Source organism: Schistocerca gregaria, chromosome 3 (genome assembly GCF_023897955.1).
Source record: "Schistocerca gregaria isolate iqSchGreg1 chromosome 3, iqSchGreg1.2, whole genome shotgun sequence".
In the NCBI taxonomy this organism is placed as follows: Eukaryota; Metazoa; Arthropoda; class Insecta; order Orthoptera; family Acrididae; genus Schistocerca; species Schistocerca gregaria.
Window position 1 is genome coordinate 613,732,500 of NC_064922.1, and position 21,607 is coordinate 613,754,106.

At 38.9% G+C, this 21,607-nt stretch overlaps 1 protein-coding gene across 1 annotated transcript in view; it reads right to left on the reverse strand.

Moving 5' to 3' along the window:
* Window positions 1–4,645: 4,645 nt before the first annotated feature.
* LOC126354389 (general transcription and DNA repair factor IIH helicase subunit XPB) overlaps window positions 4,646–21,607 on the reverse strand; it is an 83,467-nt gene continuing 66,505 nt past the window's right edge. The window contains exons 12-17 of the mRNA XM_050003992.1: window positions 17,441–17,709; window positions 15,344–15,508; window positions 13,296–13,482; window positions 11,155–11,303; window positions 7,678–7,815; window positions 4,646–4,861 (exon numbers count right to left, since the gene is read on the reverse strand). Coding sequence (XP_049859949.1) covers window positions 4,739–4,861; window positions 7,678–7,815; window positions 11,155–11,303; window positions 13,296–13,482; window positions 15,344–15,508; window positions 17,441–17,709 — 1,031 coding nt within the window. The 3' untranslated portion in view covers window positions 4,646–4,738. The remainder of the gene's footprint in view (window positions 4,862–7,677; window positions 7,816–11,154; window positions 11,304–13,295; window positions 13,483–15,343; window positions 15,509–17,440; window positions 17,710–21,607) is intronic.

Below are 21,607 nucleotides of genomic sequence, written 5' to 3' on the forward strand. Positions count from 1 at the left end.
TCGGCTGCACCTGGCCCCTAAGACTTCCCCAAGTGGCACTTTCCCGTACCCACTCCCTACCCTCATGATCCTCCCCCTCCTCACCCCCAGTCTCCTCAGCAGCCAGAGATTGTGGTCGAGAGAGAGAGAGAGAGAGAGAGAGAGAGAGAGAGAGAGAGAGAGTGTGTGTGTGTGTGTGTGTGTGTGTGTGTGTGTGTGTGTGTGTGTGTGTGTGTGTGTGTGTAGGTTGTCTGTTTCCAACGAAGGCCTTGTTGGCCACAAGCTCATTTTCTGACAGTCTTTTTACTGTACCTATTTGAGATTCAGCGTCTCCACTATATGGTGAGTAGCGGTGCTTTTCATAACATTGGAAGCGTTTTTGGAATCTTTATAATACTCTACTTGCAAAAGCTAATGACTTACGTTCAGTTTCTGTTTTTGACGTAAACTAGCACCAAGCTCTATGTCATTTCTATCACTCGTAGTAAAAAAGGGAAGAGACAAATTTGGCCTATTCAGTATTTGACTTTGACATTACTGTTTATTTAATTTCATCAAATGCAATCTCACATCCCTGATTCCAAACCCACATGGCATTTTTCTTTAACAAATCACATAAACAAGTGTCAGTTAAAGACTGATTAACAAAAAAATTTCTATAAAATCCCATTAGTACAAAAAATGGTTTGAATTGCTTCTTGTGCCCTGGTATTGAAAAGTTAGCAACAGCTTCAATTTTATCTTTATCTGGTGAAATCCCCTTTGTTGAAATAATATGCCACAACACTGTTAGTTCACTTAACCAAAATTTACACTTTTCTAATTTTAACATCATTCCCCCTTTTCTTAATCTTAAACATACCTTCGTTAGTAATTCAAAATGTTCATCCCATGTTTTTCCAGTTATCAAAATATCGTCTACATACACACTTAATTTTGAATGTACTTTATTCCTTAAAACAAAATCCAAGCCCCTAATAAATTCACCAACAGATACATTAAGTCCAGATGGTACAACACAATACTGGAAACTACTTACCTTCATATAAAAATGCAACATATTTTCTAGAGTCAGATTCAAGAGGAATTTGTTGAAAGCCAGAGGTCAAATCTAAACTACTCATGAATTTCCCACAGTTAAATTCATGTAGAAGTTCATCCATCTCTTAGTAAAAATTTGTTAAGTTGCCTAGAATGAAGTACAAGTCTAACACCTCCATTTCTTTTTGTTACAACACCTACTGGATTGTTATAAGCACTTCTACTTCTTTCTATGACTACCCAAGTTTCCATTTTCTGTATCTCTTTCCCTTCTTCTTTTCTTTTAGAGAATACAATACCATATGGTTTTAAAAAGAATTGTTGATGAGTTTTGAAAAGAAGTTTACACTAATAATTTTTCACTTTACCTGGGTTTTTACTGAATATGTCCTGAAATTCTAACATTTTCTTACATTGTAACAATATTAGGAAAAGCTTAGTTGCTACTACACAAGCAAACGCAACTCTCACACACATGATCACAGTCTGTGGCAGTTGAAGACTGTGGTCATTTCTGTGCGAGTCGCGTTTGCGCATGTGTGTGTGTGTGTGTGTGTGTGTGTGTGTGTGTGTGTGTGTTTTTGTCTACTTTTGACAAAGGCCATATTGGCTGAAAGCTTATTTTGTGACAGTAATTTCGTTGTGCCTATCTGCAACTCAGCACTCCGCTATATGGTGAACAGCAACTATCCTTTTCGTAATACTGTTACATTTCGTCCTGGATTTTCCATTGTTTGAATTTCCTACAGTCATTTTTCTGATTGTCAATCAGACTTACAGATAAATTATCTTGGAATTTACTAATTTTTTAAAATCCTGTTCATCTGTGTAATCAAAATTTGTGTCCTCACATAAAAGTTGCTACTCATTATGGTTCAGTATATTCTTTAAATAATTACAATTATTGCCACAATTTAAAATATACAAGTTCATTTTCAAAGTAATATTATTTTTAGGTTCAGTAATGACAAATTTATTTTCACCCCAGATAAAACTTGCATCAAGTTTCATCACCGAATCTATACTGAGGTTGAGATTTTCTTCCAAATTTAGAATCATCATGTATCCTTGCTCAAAAGTAATCTCTTCTATTTGGAAAGTTGAAAGTACTTTTTTTGTTTCTCAATCTTCCCATTGATCTACTTTAACTTTAATGTAAGGACAACCTAATCATTTTTCATCTCTTTTTTTTTCTTAGAAATTATAGAGAGTATATCACTTTCATTGTCTTAAAATTTTCTTCAACTGTATTTTCATTAAATTTACAGGAGCACCCAAATTTACTATACTAATTGTAATGAACATCAGAATCTACTTCACTTGTTGTAGTATTGGACATAGACTGAATGCAAAATAAGTTACTGCTGGAAATACATTTTTAGGTTCTCTTCATATCACTCCACGTTTGTGTATAAAGTTTTACTGATTTTTGCTAATTGATGTAACAAAATTATCATCATCACATATTTCTGACATTTCATTCTTCTTTATTTCAACAAATAGTCTGTACTCACCTTCATGTTCATGTACAACTTGCTTTCACAATAATATTCTTGATATCGTTACCTTTACAAAATTTACTATCAACATCACTATGTACATTCTTTACTTCCATTTGTATCATCATTAAAGTATCTAGTTGCCTAACATTCTTGAGTCATCATTTTATTCTTAATTAAACTTTCTTCTCAATTCAGAACCAATACATTCATTATTCATTTCAACATTATTATTTGCCTTATTCTCAGCCCAGAAAAATTCCTTTATATCCTCTAAACCCAAATCTGGACCTTCTAACTATTTTACCTTATAATCATTTGTAATGAATTACTGTGACAAATAGTGTCCCAAAATTGTTTGTCAAAACTTATATGACCTATCTGATGTTCACTTTGGTTCATTTGATTTGTTTTTCCTATCTGATTTCCAGTATAAGTTAGATGTCCTGTTATCATTTGCATTGTTTTACCCAAAATTGTGGACCCTCATTGAGGTGATCTGGAGTTTTCTGGATGATTCCCCCTGTTATCTTGTCTCCAATTAGATCTTACAAAAGTATTTCATTCATCTGTTTCTACTACTAAAATTGGGACAATTTAAGGATTCACTTTGTACTCCACCTTGTCCTGACTCAGAACACACCGACTGCTACCATGACGACGGAATCCTCATTACAAAGACTAGAGGGCACCTGATATACCCTTTGTAATCCATGGCAACGGCATCCTCACCACAAGGAGTAGAGGCAATTGTAGTCCTTCCATATTAGACATTTTAGTAAATTGACACAAATGTTTTCTACGTAAATGTATGAATAGATATATTAAGAACAAAGATTCCATGACTTACCAAATGGGAAAGTGCTGGTTGATAGACACAATAAAAAGACACACACACAAAATTTCAAGCTTTCGCAACCAACGGTTGCTTGGTCAGGAAAGAGGGAAGGACGAAAGGATGTGGGTTTTAAGGGAGAGGGTAAGGAGTCATTGAGTCATTCCAATCCCGGGAGCGGAAAGACTTACCTTAGGGGGAAAAAAAGAACGGGTATACACTCACGCACACACACACACACACACACACACACACACACACACATTGAAATATGTCTGCTTGTGAGTATATATATATATATATATATATATATATATATATATAATCTGTGTGTGTGTGTGTGTGCGCGCGCGCGCGCGCGCGCGCGCGAGTGTATACCCGTTCTTTTTTTCCCCCTAAGGTAAGTCTTTCCTCTCCCGGGATTGAAATGATTCCTTACCCTCTCCCTTAAAACCCAAATCCTTTCGTCTTTCCCTCTCCTTCCCTCTTTCCTGACGAAGCAACCATTGGTTGAGAAAGCTTGAAATTTTGGGTGTTTGTGTGTCTTTTTATTGTGTCTATCTACCAGCGCTTTTCCGTTTGGTAAGTCATGGAATCTTTGTTTTTAATATATTTTTCCCATGTGGAATGTTTCTTTCTATTTTATGAATAGATAGATTGTTATACAAGACGACACCAGTTTTTGTGTGTCACAGATTGTTTTACTTTATATTATGACACATAATGTAATGTACTTTTACGAATTTTACGAGTTGACTACGGAACATTTGTTATTATTCTCAATTAACACTATAATTTTAACTCTTTTTTTTTTAAATGGAATAGTTCCGTTTTCTGTTATTTACTGTCACTTAAATTTAAGTTAAACCAAGGTGACTAGTAATTACATATAATAAACTGTATTAAATGCCGTTGATCGCTGGTGGTGGTGGTGTTGCCGTCTATTCATGTGATCTCGGTATGCTATTTAAGCCCATACGAAGGGTTAATTTCGCATAGTTTCCTGCTCTTATGTACACAGGAGTGACACCACCAGCAGTCGACCAACGGCTACCATATTTTAAATTTACGTAATTTTAGCTATTTTATAATAGATCCTTTCTGACGGATATCTATAATTTCACAGTGTAAATGCCCAGAAGATTCCCTACATTAGGTTGAAACTGGTTGGAGGTATAATAATAAAAATAAATGCGATTAAGACTGTTCTTGAATTATTGACACTCTAGCTTCATTAGGGAAAATGTGCAGTCCTTCAAGTTCATTTAATAGAATTGTAAAGTAACAGAAGAAATTTTTGAATATATTTTTATTTTAATATAAAAATGCTTTTGGTTACAAAACATTTTGTACAAAATATTTTACAACATAACAACACTTATGGCTATGCCCTGAACTTTTTGAACAGAGGGTGTTTGACATTTGAATGTGATGTCTTTTTATACTCCAAGTACACTGCATCATCGGCTCCAGATAAGGAACTCATGTTTCCTGGCCGCCTATGAACCTAAAAAGTAGAGAGAACAGAAAACAGGTAAACAAAATGTGGCAATGTTTGACAATGTTAAGATACCAATGAAAAAAAAACTGCAATCACTTCAAATTATTTCGATGGCTGGATTTTAATTTTAGACATATTTTGATCAGGGATAAGAGTTTAGCATGACACTTTGTCATACATTTCTGGTTCCGAAATAGAAGTTGCCATACAGGAATGGCGAGACCTCTCATCCAAGTAATGAAGTCCAAGTCGCATAAAATGTTTAAACTTCTCAAAAAAAATGTTTCATTAAAAGACTCCAGTGAAAAATTGTGCAGTATAATTTGTGTACATCACAGACAATATAGTTTCTTTCCTTGTTTCCAGTGCTCTGTATCCCGCTAATGCAGGACTGGAGGATTGGTACGGGGCCTTTATATTTCCACACAGAACCAATTATACTTGCACACATGCTATTATTACGACGGGGTCCGCACTCCCAAAGACATTTTAAAGCTACTGCTAGCTCCCGTCCACCGCTCCATACCCCAAGCAGGAATCTACACTCCTGGAAATGGAAAAAAGAACACATTGACACCGGTGTGTCAGACCGACCATACTTGCTCCGGACACTGCGAGAGGGCTGTACAAGCAATGATCACACGCACGGCACAGCGGACACACCAGGAACCGCGGTGTTGGCCGTCGAATGGCGCTAGCTGCGCAGCATTTGTGCACCGCCGCCGTCAGTGTCAGCCAGTTTGCCGTGGCATACGGAGCTCCATCGCAGTCTTTAACACTGGTAGCATGCCGCGACAGCGTGGACGTGAACCGTATGTGCAGTTGACGGACTTTGAGCGAGGGCGTATAGTGGGCATGCGGGAGGCCGGCTGGACGTACCACTGAATTGCTCAACACGTGGGGCGTGAGGTCTCTACAGTACATCGATGTTGTCGCCAGCGGTCGGCTAAAGGTGCACGTGCACGTCGACCTGGAACCGGACCGCAGCGACGCACGGATGCACGCCAAGACCGTAGGATCCTACGCAGTGCCATAGGGGACCGCACCGCCACTTCCCAGCAAATTAGGGACACTGTTGCTCCTGGGGTATCGGCGAGGACCATTCGCAACCGTCTCCATGAAGCTGGGCTACGGTCCCGCACACCGTTAGGCCGTCTTCCGCTCACGCCCCAGCATCGTGCAGCCCGCCTCCAGTGGTGTCGCGACAGGCGTGAATGGAGGGACGAATGGAGACGTGTCGTCTTCAGCGATGAGAGTCGCTTCTGCCTTGGTGCCAATGATGGTCGTATGCGTGTTTGGCGCCGTGCAGGTGAGCGCCACAATCAGGACTGCATACGACCGAGGCACACAGGGCCAACACCCGGCATCATGGTGTGGGGAGCGATGTCCTACACTGGCCGTACACCTGTGGTGATCGTCGAGGGGACACTGAATAGTGCACGGTACAACCAAACCGTCATCGAACCCATCGTTCTACCATTCCTAGACCGGCAAGGGAACTTGCTGTTCCAACAGGACAATGCACGTCCGCATGTATCCCGTGCCACCCAACGTGCTCTAGAAGGTGTAAGTCAACTACCCTGGCCAGCAAGATCTCCGGATCTGTCCCCCATTGAGCATGTTTGAGACTGGATGAAGCGTCGTCTCACGCGGTCTGCACGTCCAGCACGAACGCTGGTCCAACTGAGGCGCCAGGTGGAAATGGCCTGGCAAGCCGTTTCACAGGACTACATCCAGCATCTCTACAATCGTCTCCATGGGAGAACAGCACCCTGCATTGCTGCGAAAGGTGGATATACACTGTACTAGTGCTGACATTGTGCATGCTCTGTTGCCTGTGTCTATGTGCCTGTGGTTCTGTCAGTGTGATCATGTGACGTATCTGACCCCAGGAATGTGTCAATAAAGTTTCCCCTTCCTGGGACAATGAATTCACGGTGTTCTTATTTCAATTTCCAGGAGTGTATGTACCCTACCTGTCAGCATATAGTGCACTCTGCATGTTCAAATGCGACAAAGTGTTTCAAAATATTAGCACAGTGTGTGACTGAGGCAGCATGTGGAAACTAGCCTGATATTTAGGTACAGGGATGTAGAAAAATGCCTAAAAGCTACATCCAGGCTTGCCAACACACATGCTCCCCTCATTAATCATGGGACATTCCTGTGTCCTAGAAAGTGACGTTTTAATATGCTTAGATATTCAGGTCAGTCAATCAGTGTAATTATTAAGAAATATCATGCCTATTTGAGAATTTTTGTGGAAGATCAGGCCTTTTTCATTTTGTGTAATGTACTCTTCAGAAGCTGCCTAACGTCTATGGAAGTATTGTCTGTCTGAGCTTTAACTTATCATTTATTTCAGTTCCCTACCCTATTTTAAACTGTGCTGTCAAGTGTGGACTGAAAATACTTAAAATTATTCTGCTCAGTGAATACAGAACTCTTGTTATCCTAGCTGTGTAGTCACTGTCTTGTGTCAAACACTTCGAGAAATATTGTGTAGTGCAAGATCTTCACTCATGACATTTGGCCCCCAACGGCAACAGTCATTTTGAATGGCTACTATAGGTGACAGAATAAAATGTGTGTGTCTCTATCACATGTGACCTAGTGTGAGAGTCAGTGTAGTTAACTGATCCATTCCCCTCCTCCCCACCCCATTTCTGAAACTACATGGTACTGGAGGTTACTTCCAGATGATAATCAAACAATGTGTTCTTGGCCAAGTGTCGGCATGTTTTACGCTATGTTATCTTCCTTCACCCATATCGTCCTATGTCTCCAAACACACTGCAATATACATACTAGTAAATACTTACTGATGGACCAGAACTTGAAGCAGATCGGGGCCCTTCTCCAGGGATACGTTCCTCATCAGCATCTGCATCACTTGCTGCTAGTACCTGCTGTAGCAGCTGTCCTTGTTCTTCACGAGTTCCATATAGTAGATCTGGTTCCTAAAAATATAAAAAAAGAATTTAAGACTTGGTGAAATACTTCTTCCTGTTTTATCAACTCTCTCAAAAACAACAATTCTCAGATTACAAAAATGACTTAAAACACACACACACACACACACACACACACACAAGCACACGCACACGCACACGCATGTAGCATCATTTTCCGTGCTTTGTGAGTCTTCTGAACCCTTGTTTCAAAGAACTTTTTTCTCTCTTTCAATATGTTTTTCTTGTTCCAAACCTTCATTCCATGTGAATGAATTTTAGAAAAATCCGGTAGTCTTTTTAGCCTTGCTTCAGTGGTAGATAAGTATATTAGTTATATATAAATTGGAACAGCATTGTTAACATGTGCAGGGCATAAATCAACAATATCATTCTGGAGTATGTTGGCCATCAAGAGGCAAGTAAATTAAAAACTTTTCTTTTGTAAAACAATTTTCACTTTTCTAATTTCACCTGCTTACTACTGTTTACTTATTTCTTGGGTATATCTTCACATTTAAACATATTAAATGTACATCTAAAAAAACACTACAACATAAGAAGTTGAAGACAAAATGAAGCAATGATAAATAAAATAGAACTATGGTAAAACTTTTCTCATATGGCAATTAAGACACATTTTTCAAACTCTAGAAATATACAACCATCAAGGAAGGAAGGAAGATTACAGTCAAACACCGCATTGATGAGGTTTTCAGGGATGAAGCAGAAACTCAGGGGATTGGGGGGGGGGGGGGGACGCGAAGTAAATTCGATGTGTCTTTCTCAAAGGAACTCTAACATTTGCCATATGCGATTAAAGGAAACCACAGAAAACTTAAATCTGCATGCCCTGATGTGAGTCCAGCATATTACCAACTGTGCAACTACAGAAACAATGCCAACATCAGCTGGTATTATTTTACACTAATATAGCAGCTGCATGATTTTTGCCAAACATTTTTGTGGATTCTGTACAGAATCTGAGTCATATAAAGACTGGATTAAGGAGCCATTTGCTCTTGATGTGAGTGAAATGTATGTGTAGACTTCTGCAGAATGAGAGAGTTGGTTGGAATTACCTGTGCTATCCAACAAGCCTGGTCAGCTGCAATGACTTATGCACACAGCTAACTTTTAAATATTCATCTCATGTGCAATGAGTTGTTCTCATCTTCTGACATAATAATTTTAACTATGACTGAAGTTTTTTTTTACAGTAAGGTGAAGATTGTAAAGCAAAACCACCTGAAGTCAGTGCAATTCAGACTGTAAAGGGTACAACTAAATGCAGTGAACTATATGACATAGTGGTACACTACTGAATCCAAACTTAAAAAAGAATTTAGTTTAGGTATACAGAATTACATTCCACGCTGGTATTTAAAAAATATTCTTTTTTGTATTGATTATATTCCATGCTTTTTTTAAATTATTTTTTGTAGCATAATGTGAATTCTTCAGGGACATTTTGGGTAAACCTTTTAACGAGCTTGAACCCTTGTTCCGCCCCTAATAAACTCATTACTTAGTAGGAAGTTTACAAAGCCACTTGGGGCATTGGGTGATTTGCTCAACTCTCATTTGGAAGGAGTAATTTTCAAATCCACATCTGGCCACCCAGATGCTGTCTATAAATCAACTGAAACGGTTCTCATTAAAAAGGACACAACCAATTTCCTTCCCCATCATTGTCCATTCTGAGACTGTGCTCCATATCTAATGACCTTTTTAAGAGTGGAACATTAAACTACAATTCAATCATAAAAGTTTATGATTGAGGCACAACTAGAGTTCAGCATAAAGACAAAATGATGAGCACTCAACATGGGAGGAGAATTCAATGTTTTGTTCTTACACAGAATGGCAGCAGTTTTACATATCCAGGCACATAAATACACTGTTGACCATCGAATATATTCTCTACCAGTTTGGTTATCTTTTTTAGATACACATCTTCTGTGGTTGAGAAAAATTCCTAAAAATATTTTAGGATTAAAGGAGAACACTAACCAAATAGCAAAAACATTGAGTTGCCAAAAGGTACACACAAAAGAAAGAAACTTCGTAACTTTCAGAGTTATCTTTTGATGAGCTACAACTGTGGTAGTCAACCTGGTTCCTAAAGCACAATAGCATGCGTTCCACCTTTCACGGAAGGCAGTAGGGATTTTTAAAAACATTTTCATTAGATTTCATAAAATTTTGACATAAAGTATTTGGTATGTAATTCTTATGATATGCTCTACCTTGCTGTAACTCTGCTTTACAGATTTTATGAAGTAAAGTTACTTCCCTTTACAATTCATCTTTGCTGTGGAAATGGTGGGCAGTTAGAAAATTTTACAGTTAACAGAGATAGAAAAGTGGACAGCAGGTAAAAAGGTTCACTACCCCTGAGGCTAGGGTATGGGACGAGTGGCTAGCAGCACAGAGGGAGGAGGCCAGTTAGCTGGCTAGGAATTTAGGAGGGAGGGGTGGCAAGTATATGGGCTGGCATGATTGTAGTGACTGGTGGGAAGCAGCACATACTGGAGGTAATGTGGGGACGTGATATGGTAGGGGTGACAGTACAGAAGAAGGGGAAACTGTTGGGTGGAGGGGCAGTGGGTTACCTGAGATTGACGACAGGACAATTACGGAAGAGGAAGATGTGTTGCAAGGGCAGCTCCCATCTGTGCAGTTCAGAGAAGCTGGTGGCGAAGGGAAGAATCCAGATGGCTTGAGTTGTGAAGCAGCAGTCGAAACTGAGCATATTGTGTTCAGCTGCATGTTGTGCCAATGAGTGGCCAACTTTGTTCTTGGCACCAGTTTGGCAATGGTCATCCATCCTGATGCACAGCTGGTTGTAGTCATACCAATATAGAAGGCTGTGCAGTGGAGTTGGTATATGACACTGGCTACTTTCACATGTGACCCAGCCTCTGATGGGATAGAATAAGCCTGTGGCAGGACTTGAGTAAGAGGTGCCAGGTGGGTGGACTGGGCAAGCCTTGCACCTTGGTCTACCACAGGGATATGACCCCTACGGCAATGGGTTGGGAAGGAGAGTGGCATAGGGATGGACTACGATGTTGTGAAGGTTGTGTGTGGGCGATAGAACAATACCTTAGAAGAGTTGGAAAGGATCTTGGGTTCGATGTCCCTCATTTCGGGGCCAGATGAGAATAATCAAAGCCCTGGCAAAGGATATGGCCCAGTTGTTCCAGTCCAGCGTGCTAATTGATGATATAGTAATGTTTTCTGTTTACAGCTTGAACTGATCAAAAAATAAAATGGGAGTTGCTTATCAAACACAAAAAATATGGCATGAAATACTGTATAAAATGAAAATCTACTGCACATTACCTCTTCCATTCCAGCAAGTTTAGTAATAACTTTGTAGCTATACCCTTGGTTAACAAGGAATCGTTGTCTTTTTCGTGAGTAGCTCATTTCCATTGTATCCTGTGACACCAGGGTGTAGAAGAAAGCATTATATTCCTCTGCTATTGCTCCTGTACCAAACATATAAAATATACAGCTAAAATTCTTCATATAATTTATATCTTGCAGAAAGTATAAGAGTAGATATGAATGATTTCTTAAGCCCCATAACATAGTGATTTTTTTAAAAATTGTGTTCTAAAAATAATATTTTTTTATTAATAAAAAACAACCTATTCTTTTTCACTTTCTGGGCCGCTAAATTCAATGTCAAACTCAGGATTATTATAACCATCCTTTTCTGAAAGCACTGCCTAAACAACAATACAGGAGAGTGAATGAAGGCTCACATTTTGTTGTCAAGTATCCAAAACTGCACACAGTAAAAACAATATCTAGTGATAGCACCTCAACCAAAACATGACAGCCAGGCAACACACGTAGGATCAGAAGTGCTCTAGCAGCTGAACACTTAACTGTCACTGCTGAAATGGATATATGAGGTGTGACTGGAAAGTTTTAAGAATGCATCCACTACTGCTTACTGGTTTGGTGGGCAGGTACATGGAGGGTAGAAAGTGAGTCATTGCCTTGTCCTTGAATGCCCTCCGACAGGAAACTGCGTTTTTTAATTCAGTTCATTGTGGCACCTGGTTGAATGCGGGTCTATAAGGGCTTGTTGCTGGATTCTGTCTGCGTGTAAATGGACATAAAAATGGAGAAATGAGTTTGTGTGAAGTTTTGTTTTAAAACTGGTAAATCAGCTTCTGAGATTTACAAACTATTAAAAACAGCTTTTGGAGATAAGTGTATGAGCCATTCAAATGTTTTCATCTGGTTCAACAGATTTAAAAATAGCCACAAATCATTTGAAGATGAACCACAGTCTGGCCATCTTGCCATCTCTACAACAAATGAAAATGTTCTGAAAGTTCATAACTTAGTGTGCTCTGATCATAAACTTACAATTAGGGAGATGGCTGATGAATTTAATTTAAGTTTCTATGCAGTTCAGTCAATTTTAAGTGAAGATTTGAACATGCATCGAGTGTCCGCAAAATTCATTCCAAAAGTGTTGTTAAGTGAGCAGAGACAATACCGACTTGAAGTGGGTCAAGAACTGATTAATCAGACTGAAAATTACCCAAATTTGTTAAATAGGGTAATTACAGATGACAAGTCATGGGTATATGGATATGATCCTGAAACCAAAGTGCAGTCTTTGCAGTGGAAGACTCCAGGTTCACCACGACCGAAAAAAGCACGGCAAAATCGGCTGAAGGTGAAGACAATGTTGGTGACTTTTTTATATCCTACCAGTATTGTGTATCATGAATTTATCCCTGGAGGACAGACAATTAACCAGGAATACTAAAAATGTGTCCTTGAGCGTTTGCGCGAAAAGGTGTGGAAGAAAAGGCCTGCATTGTGAAAGGCAGGAGTTGGCTGCTACACCATGACAATGCTCCGGCTCATCATGCCTTCTCCATCGTTGAATTTTTGGCCAAATTCAAAATTCCTGTGTTTCCACAACTGCCATATTCCCGTGTTGTCCACTGCGGACTTCTATGTGTTCCCTATATTGAAATTTTCATTGAATGGTAAGTTATATGACTCGACTGAAGACATCCAGACAAATACAGAGAGCATCCTTAACATACTTCAGGGAAAAAATTCCAGGAATGTTTCCAAAGGCGGAAACACCATTGCAGTCAGTGTGTTCAGCCAAAGAGGGGCTATTTTGAAGGAGATGCATCACAATAGCATGTAATTACCACCATTGTACAATTACAAGACCATTCTTAAAACTTTCCAATCACACCTCGTTGGTGGGGTTTTATTTATTTTTTCTATTTTTATTTCTTTTAATGCCTGCTCTTAAGTTGCCCAAGTATACTCAAGATTTTAAGTTTCTGTCAAAATGATAAAAATTAAACAACTCGGGATTTTATGTTAAGGGGTTAATGTGTAACCAGTGAATAAAAAGTAAAAGACTGCAAATAGTTATTTCTTACACCAAGATTTTAAATAAAGTTAATAAAAATAATGTTAAAATCACTAACCCTTCTTAGCTCGAAGAATACGACCCAGTCGCTGAGCTTCCTGTCTACGGGAGCCTCCATGCGATGAGATTTGGATCAACACATTTGCTTCTGGAAGATCAAATGATGTGTCAGCCACTTTACTGACAAATATGGTGTTCACTTTTGGGTTGAATTTGAAGTTCTGAAGTATCTGTATTCTCTCACTCTGTTTAACAAGAAAAAGATATTAACATTCATCTTGATGAAGAATAATTTGGTATAATTTAGTCACTGAGCACCACAAGTAAATGTATTTATTTGCTTTTTAATTAGTTTACAAAGAGTTATTTAAAAAATCAAATTCAAGAGCATCATCAGTGAACCTAAAAGTGTTTGTGCTATATGTATAAAAGCAGCAAAAGACAGTTGCAGTGTTCAAAATATAGTCAATAAAAATGTTGTACTGATGAAAACATAAATGTATTACACCAGCTGAAGATGACTGAGTATTTCTTCAAGTAATTAAATTCACAGCCATTCACTCAACCACCATTAACATGGATAAATTAATGTGAACACTATTTTTAAAATTAGAACAGAAGAAAGTACATTTGAGTAAGACAGAAAAAGACAAAAATGTACCAACTGAACTGCATCAAATCAATGATTTAGAGACAAAGTAAACAAAATACTGGAATTCAAAAGTGTACTCAGGCCTAGATTTTGAACATTATCAAGCAGTGATGAACAATAGGTTGAAATTCCAAAGAATAAGAGGGAACTAAGCAGGAAGATACTGTCAAATTAAGGAAGAATGAAATGAACTGGAATTCTGCAGCTGAGTAGCCAGCAGCCTTCAGAGTATTAAGTAGGTTATCAGTATCTGAGTGGAGTATAAGACAGAAGGATCTAATTATGACTAGAGGCACTTCTGTACATAATGCATAGGCAGTGATGACAAAGCCAAAGATAACATATTAAATATTGCAGTTTATTAACAAAGATGGGAATAAAAGGAAACAAGTATAAGCATAGATTGCTTCTAAATTAAATCTACAAAAAGAGCAAAGAAGTATCTACATCTACATGGATACTCTGGAGGTGAAGGTACTGAAGAAATACGGATGGAGGAAAAATACATGTTCTGTTGTGGAAGATTTAACTGGTGTTGGTCAAATAAAAAGCGAAGATGTTAATTAACAAAGTGTAACTGAGAATCCTGAGTAGTGGAAAAAATAGCATATATACAGCAAGATTACACTAAGACTGGAAATAGCAGTCCTATAGCAAAATAGGAGAAGTAGGAGAAGGAGAAGGAGAAGAAGCAGACAGAGGAGGAGGAGGAGACTGATAGGGTATCAATAGAAATGTGACTTGAATAAGACCAAGCACTGAATTCAAGCAAGTCAACAAGAATCATTGCAATACCTTCAGAGATATTTTAATCAGTGAGTTCATACCAGAACACAAATATTATTTCATCTTGTGTTCAAAATCTGTGAAAACCATGAGACATACCCTGAGACTTCAGAAGATTGGAAAGAAACACCGAAGAAGCACTGGATAGAGAACTGTTTTCTTTAAAGTGAAGTTAAAGAAACCAGAAGCATCTGTGATGCTATATTTAGTAATGGAAGGAATAATAAGGGAAAATAAATGTTTTCTTGACATTTTTGACCTAGAGAAAGTCATTAGCTTGTGTCCAGAAGGACCAGCAGAGAACAAGCTGTAAGCAAGATGAGAATTAATTTACAAATGATGAGAGTATTGATGTCAACGGATTTAGTAAGTATACAAAGCTAAAAAGAATAATAGTACACAGGAAAAGATGGAAGATGGAATCAGATAACTTAAAGGCTTGAAACCAACAATTATGTGAACTTTGTTACAGACTCATTGCTTATTAGACAACTGAGAGAAGAGAGGCACAATTGTAGGTCAAGTATGGAGATGGGTCGTGATATTTTGGAAGGCAAGAAAGTTAGAGGCACATGGCTCTCAGCATCAATGGAAACAGTCACAAATCTGAGAGGACTATAGTGCAGGAGACAATGACAGATACAAAATGCTGCACGATAAGTACCAACCTGGGATGTGGGGCCATAGATGTATGGTTTGTTCATTTTGATGGCATAATGTTTTAAAGCAAAAACATTATCAGAAAACACAATCGTCTTGTCTCCACGCCTTTCATGGTAGCGGACCAGGTACTGCGTTGCACGAAATTTGTTTGGATTCATCACATACAGAAGCTGTTGGGATAAAATAAATTACTACCTTATATAAATAGGCCACAAATCAGAATTTTTCTCAGTAGTATATATACCAAATTATACAAATTTTATGGCTATTTCAATGGTCGTAACTGATACAATATTTCCCAGCCATTTCTACACTAAATTATATATATTATAGTTAAGTAGTTACATCTGATAGCTGGTATACGGCCACAGAAAGAATCATGGTAATATAAATAAGACAGAGTCTTAGGAAACAACACTGGAGAATTCAGTAACATTTCAACTATAAATCTGTCCACGTCTCTTGATGCTGTCAAGCAGACATCTGCTTGTGTCTGTGTATGTGCGGATGGATATGTGTGTGTGTGTGTGTGTGTGTGCGCGCGAGTGTACACCTGTCCTTTTTTTCCCCTAAGGGAAGTCTTTCCGCTCCCGGGATTGGAATGACTCCTTACCCTCTCCCTTAAAACCCACATCCTTTCGTCTTTCCCTCTCCTTCCTGAAGAAGCAACCATCGGTTGCGAAAGCTAGTAATTCTGTGTGTGTGTTTTGTTCATGTGCCTGTCTGCCGGCGCTTTCCCGCTTGGTAAGTCTTGGAATCTTTGTTTTTAATATATTTTTCCCATGTGGAAGTTTCTTTCTATTTTATTTACATCAAAATGATGGGTGGGTTACACAGAAAGTGTCACTGCTTCTTTCACAAAGCTGGGCACAGGCGATGCTCCAGAATGAACAGTAATACTGTGCACTGACGGTCTGCCATGGAGGAATGTAATGTGTTAGGATAAGACCATCACAGTCATACACGAGAATCACCATAACTTCCACCATATTTGGGCTCTGACGCACTTTTGCAGCGATCCATAATGATGCCATTCGTTGGATTGGCGTTTCAGTTTTGACTCAAACGATGTGGCCTGTGTCTCATCCAGTGTTACGATACTGCATAACAACGCCTCTTCTTCACGCTCATACCGCTCCAAGTGCGTCTGAGCAGTGTCAAAATGCGTCCATTTCTGTCAATTCATGCGGAACCCATTGTGATGCAATTTTTCGATGTGAAGCATAGTTGTACGAGCTAATCCGGTTTTCTGGGTGAGCTCACAAATTGTATAGCATCGATCACTGTCCACTAACGTGGCAACAGCATGCACTTCCTCTTCAGAGACGCTACGATGACCTGTCCGATGCATGTCTGCCACAGTTTTCTGACCTTCATTGAAGGTTTTTACCCAACGTGCCACTGCTCTCTATGGCAATGCCGATTCCCCGCATCCCTCTTGAAGACCTTGATGACACTGTTGTGCTGTACGACCTCTGGCACATTCAATCTTGATCCAACTCCATCGTTTCTCTTTTGAAAACATACTGACACCGTTATGTTAGACCGCCCACTCACAAGTGACTGTGTTTCCCTCGATTGCGCACACACTGGTGACGTGGGACGGGCAAGTCGACTTGATCAGAGGTAAGGTAGGTATGTCAACAACGTGTGCTATCAGCGACAATAGTAGATTCCATTGCATAGTGTCTCCACAACAGTGTTGCCACTATTTAAGTTCCAATCTATGTACATACTTGAGAACATAGAGGGAGCAGCTCACCATATGACTGAGACACTGGATTATGAACAAGCATATAAAAAATATTTGATTTAGGACAAATCCTTCTTCAGTGCTAATATAGTACATACACATATGCCTGAACAACAACAATGTACTGGCTGACTACACTGTGCTGGCACTAGAACCTGACTAGGTTGAGCAGTTGTGTCTGGTCGAAAGGGCAAATGGAGAAAGGAGGTGACAATTGGGAGGGATGGTTGGGTGTGTTGCAAGGACAATTATTATCTACATAATTCATGGAACCTGGTTGGTGGAAGTATCCAGATGGCCTGTTTTTTTTTCTTTTTCTGGCAATGCAATGTCAGTATATGGTACTTACCAATTTTTTGCTGGTTCTACAGACCAAGTATTCACGGTAAAATTCAGGTGTCATTGGACACCACACTTCTGCACACTGAACTCTTGCAATAAAACCCCGTTTCTGCAACTCCAGCCAATTAGCTTCATAGAGCTTGGGGCCAATCAAGAAGTTGAGGTCCGCAATTTTATCATCCTCACGGAGCAATGTTGCAGTGAGGCCTAACTTACAATGTGACTGGACAATTGTAAGGACACGCCGAAACATTTTTGCTGGTATAGTGTGAACCTCTGCGGGGAAGAAATGAGTTTTGTTTAAATGCAATATAGATTACAACAGATGAAATTTAAAAGTTTAACATAAAATACTTTGTGATTTTATTTTTCTAGTGGTTATAAATAATGTTTGGAAACATATCTAATGGAGGAGTATTGATAAAAACCAAGCACTGAGAATTGTACTCTGAGTATTTCTTTGTTCTGTGCTACAATGGGACACTGATCATAATTTTTCACATTTAATTTCTGCAGTAATACAAAATTTTCCAAGCAACTGGACTGCACAAGCTGTGAGTTCTCAGCATATATACAATTTAATATTGCAGTCATTTCTAAATTACAACTATGACGTGACCAAACTGTTGTATTTTGAAGTTAATCATTTATGGCAAGCACTTCACATTCTTGAAAACTTATGACCAAAGTTACAATTCACATCCTTCTAACAGGCCAGCTCAAAGCTCTGTTTGTGTTTGGCATATATGACTGTGTCATTAATTTAAATTCTGACAAAAGGGATAATATACATTATCATCAGGCTGTGTTTTGTCTCCCCACTCACAAATCTGATGTTCACTAGTTAATGCTTATTATTTTTCTTCCTTCAAGCTGAAGACTGTCATGTATCATGTTAACTACAGAAGCAAGTACCAAGCCATTAACACTTTAGAGGCTAAGCCCAAACATAGCTCAGGCCACAACACTGATAAGGACAAGAGGAAGAAATTGCTCAGTAACTCAACGCACACTTTTTTTTTGAAAGGATACTTATACTACATGTCAACGTTATTTTAAAATTTATAATCTGTCAAAGAACTAAAGGAAATATGCAAAATAAATCTTGACACTTGGTCTTTTTTTTAGTATCTATTACTCTTTCAGGTACATCAATTACTTATGTGCCAGTAACACTTTAAATTAAGGTATAAATGGCTGGTTTCTTTGGCTCAATATTATTCTAACCGGCTATTCTAACCGATTGGTTTCTACTGTGTGCCTGCATTGTTCTATGCTTTAGAAAATTCTGGTATGTGAAAAATGCCACAGAAAAGAGCTCGTTTGCCTACTGACAATCCATTGCGTCAAGGTGTGCTGCTAAACAGCCAGGCACTGACTTTTATGAGCAGGAGAAAGGATACACAAATATTCATGGACAGCTGTTGGTTCCTGCCAATAAAGCAGTGGAACACACATCAAAAACTCTTTGACTTAGTGCAAAAACAGCAGTAAGTAAAGGAGTGCTACTGCAAAAGCTGAGAGATGTAGAAGTGAGCCATAATGCTTATGAGGCATCTGGATCGAATAATGTATTTTTAGCGCAACTGGAAAGAAGAAAAAGCAACCTCACCCCATCACCAACTCAGATTCTTTCCAGACTGATGCCATTCGCAGGCATCTTTACGCTTACTACAGCAGCGAAGAGTATCCTACTGTTGCAAAGTTGCTAGTGTCATTACAAGAAAGTGAGCTTTCCATGGGTGCGAAAACTTCACGGAAAATTGAACTGTAAAGTATGGGTTTTGTTCGCAAATGGCTAGATGGGCAACGTCCTGTTAGAAAAGGCACATACAGTAACGGTTTGAAGCATATTCTTGCACAAAATTGTGGGCAAGGATTCTCATTTCATAATATGGCTAGACAAAACATGGGTTAATGACAGGGAAGCTCTCAGTAAATGCTGGACAGATGACACTCCAAACAGCAGTGGTGGAGCGAAGCAAGATTAATTGTGGTCCGTGCAGGTTCTTCTGGTGGTTTTGATGTTGATGCACTTCTAGTTTTTTGGTCAAAAAAGACAGCTGATTACCATGAAGACATGGACCATATACAGTTTGTTGAGTGGTCCAGCAACCTTTTAAAACAGTTTTCAGTACTTACAACTCTAATGGACAGTGGTCTATATCATTCAGTGATACTGAAGAAAGCTCTAACAACCAACAACCGCAAAGAAGTTTTGGTACAGTGGTTACAGGCATGAAATATTTCTGCAGACATGAGCATGATGAAGCTTTTGTTATATTTGCTTGTTAAAGAAAATAAGCCTGATGATGCCTAAGTATTTTGTTGTTGTGGTCTTCAGTCCAAAGACTGGGAGAAGCCCTCAATTCTATTCTATCCTGTGCAAGCCTCTTCATCTCTGAGTAACTACTGCAACCTACATCCCTCTGAATCTGCTTACTGTATTCATCTCTTGGTCTCCCTCTACAATTTCACCCCCCCCCCCTCCCCCCTGCCCGCCCCATGCTTCCCTCCAGTAGTAAATTGGTGATCTCCTGATGCTGCAGAATGTGTCCTACCAACTGATCCCATCTTTTAGTCAGGTTGTGCCACAAATTTCTCTTCTCCCCAATACTGTTCAGTACCTCCTCATTAGTTACATGATCTACTCATCTAATCTACAGCATTCTTCTATAGCAGCCACTTCAAAAGCTTCTATTCTCTTCTTGTCTAAACTGTTTATCATCCATTTTCACTTCCATATATGGCTACACTCCATACAAATACTTTCAGAAATGACCTCCTGACACTTAGATCTACACTCGATGTTAACAAATTTCTCTTTTAAAAACCCATTTACTAATTTAAATTCTTTATTTCCTAATCTTGTTCCCTCAGCATCACCTGCTTTAATTAGACTATATTCCATTATCCTCGTTTTGCATTTGTTGATGCTCATCTTGTATCCTCATCTCAAGATACTGTCCACTCAGTTCAACTGATCTTCCAAGTCCTTTGCTGTCTCTGACAAAATTACAATGTCATAGGCAAACCTCCAGTTTTTTATTTCTTCTCCCTGGACTTTAATTCCTACTCCAAATTTTTCTTTTGTTTCCTTTACTGCTTGCTCAATATTCAGATTGAATAACTCAGGGATAGGCTACAACCCTATCTCATTCCCTTCTCAACCACTGCTTCCCTTTCATGTCCCTCAACTCATAACTGTCATCTGGTTATTGTACAAATTGAAAATAGCTTTTCGCTCCCTGTATTTCACCCGTGCGACCTCCTAATCGTATAGTAATTATATAGTAGACAAAACTGCCAAGGAGCATCATCATACTGTAATAAGGCTGCCACCTTACCAATGGCTTTTCAACCCCATCGAGTTAGTATGGAGTGGTGTGGAGACATATATAAGAAACAATAATAAGTCCTTTACAATAACTAAGGTGGAAAGGCTGTTGCATGAAGCTATTGCGACGAAAAACTTTTTTGAGCAGCACAGACAATGGAAGGTATCATTAGTGACCATCAACAGCTAATGAATTGTCTAATGATGTGATGACAATGAAGATGGTTTTGCTGATTCCAACAACAGTTGCGATGTGGTGCTGGATGGAATTATGCCACTGTCGGCGTAAACTGGTGTTCAAAATCTATGAATATCGGTTATTTCTTGCATCACTGTCATAAGAAAACTTAGAGTGAGGAGTTACTACCTCAGTTATTATTCATTTTCTAAACTATGTACCAAGATATCAGTCATCATCAAATGTTTATTCCCTATATGTCTTTGCTCCGTTATCGAAAGCATGTGTTATACTTATACCTACAGTATTATATGGTTGTTTATCTGCTACCACTGTAGTAGGAACTCAAAAACAAATTGCTATTGCACAGTAGCTTAAATTTATGAGGTGGAACAAAAATCCATATTGTCTGCTACATGTACAGAGACTGCTGTTGCAACATCGCTACTGCAGTATAGCCAACCTTATTTGTCATATCATAAACTGTCAAGTGCAATGTTTCACCGGTGCAGATATAGTGCACCTTGCTCATAATCTTCATTACTTGAAGCAGTTTGCCGATTATCGTAAGAGTTCACTGAAGTGATCAATTGGTTGTCCTTGCCTTAATTATATACTTAACTACAGCTTTGTGTGCCATTTTTTTTTTTGTACATGCC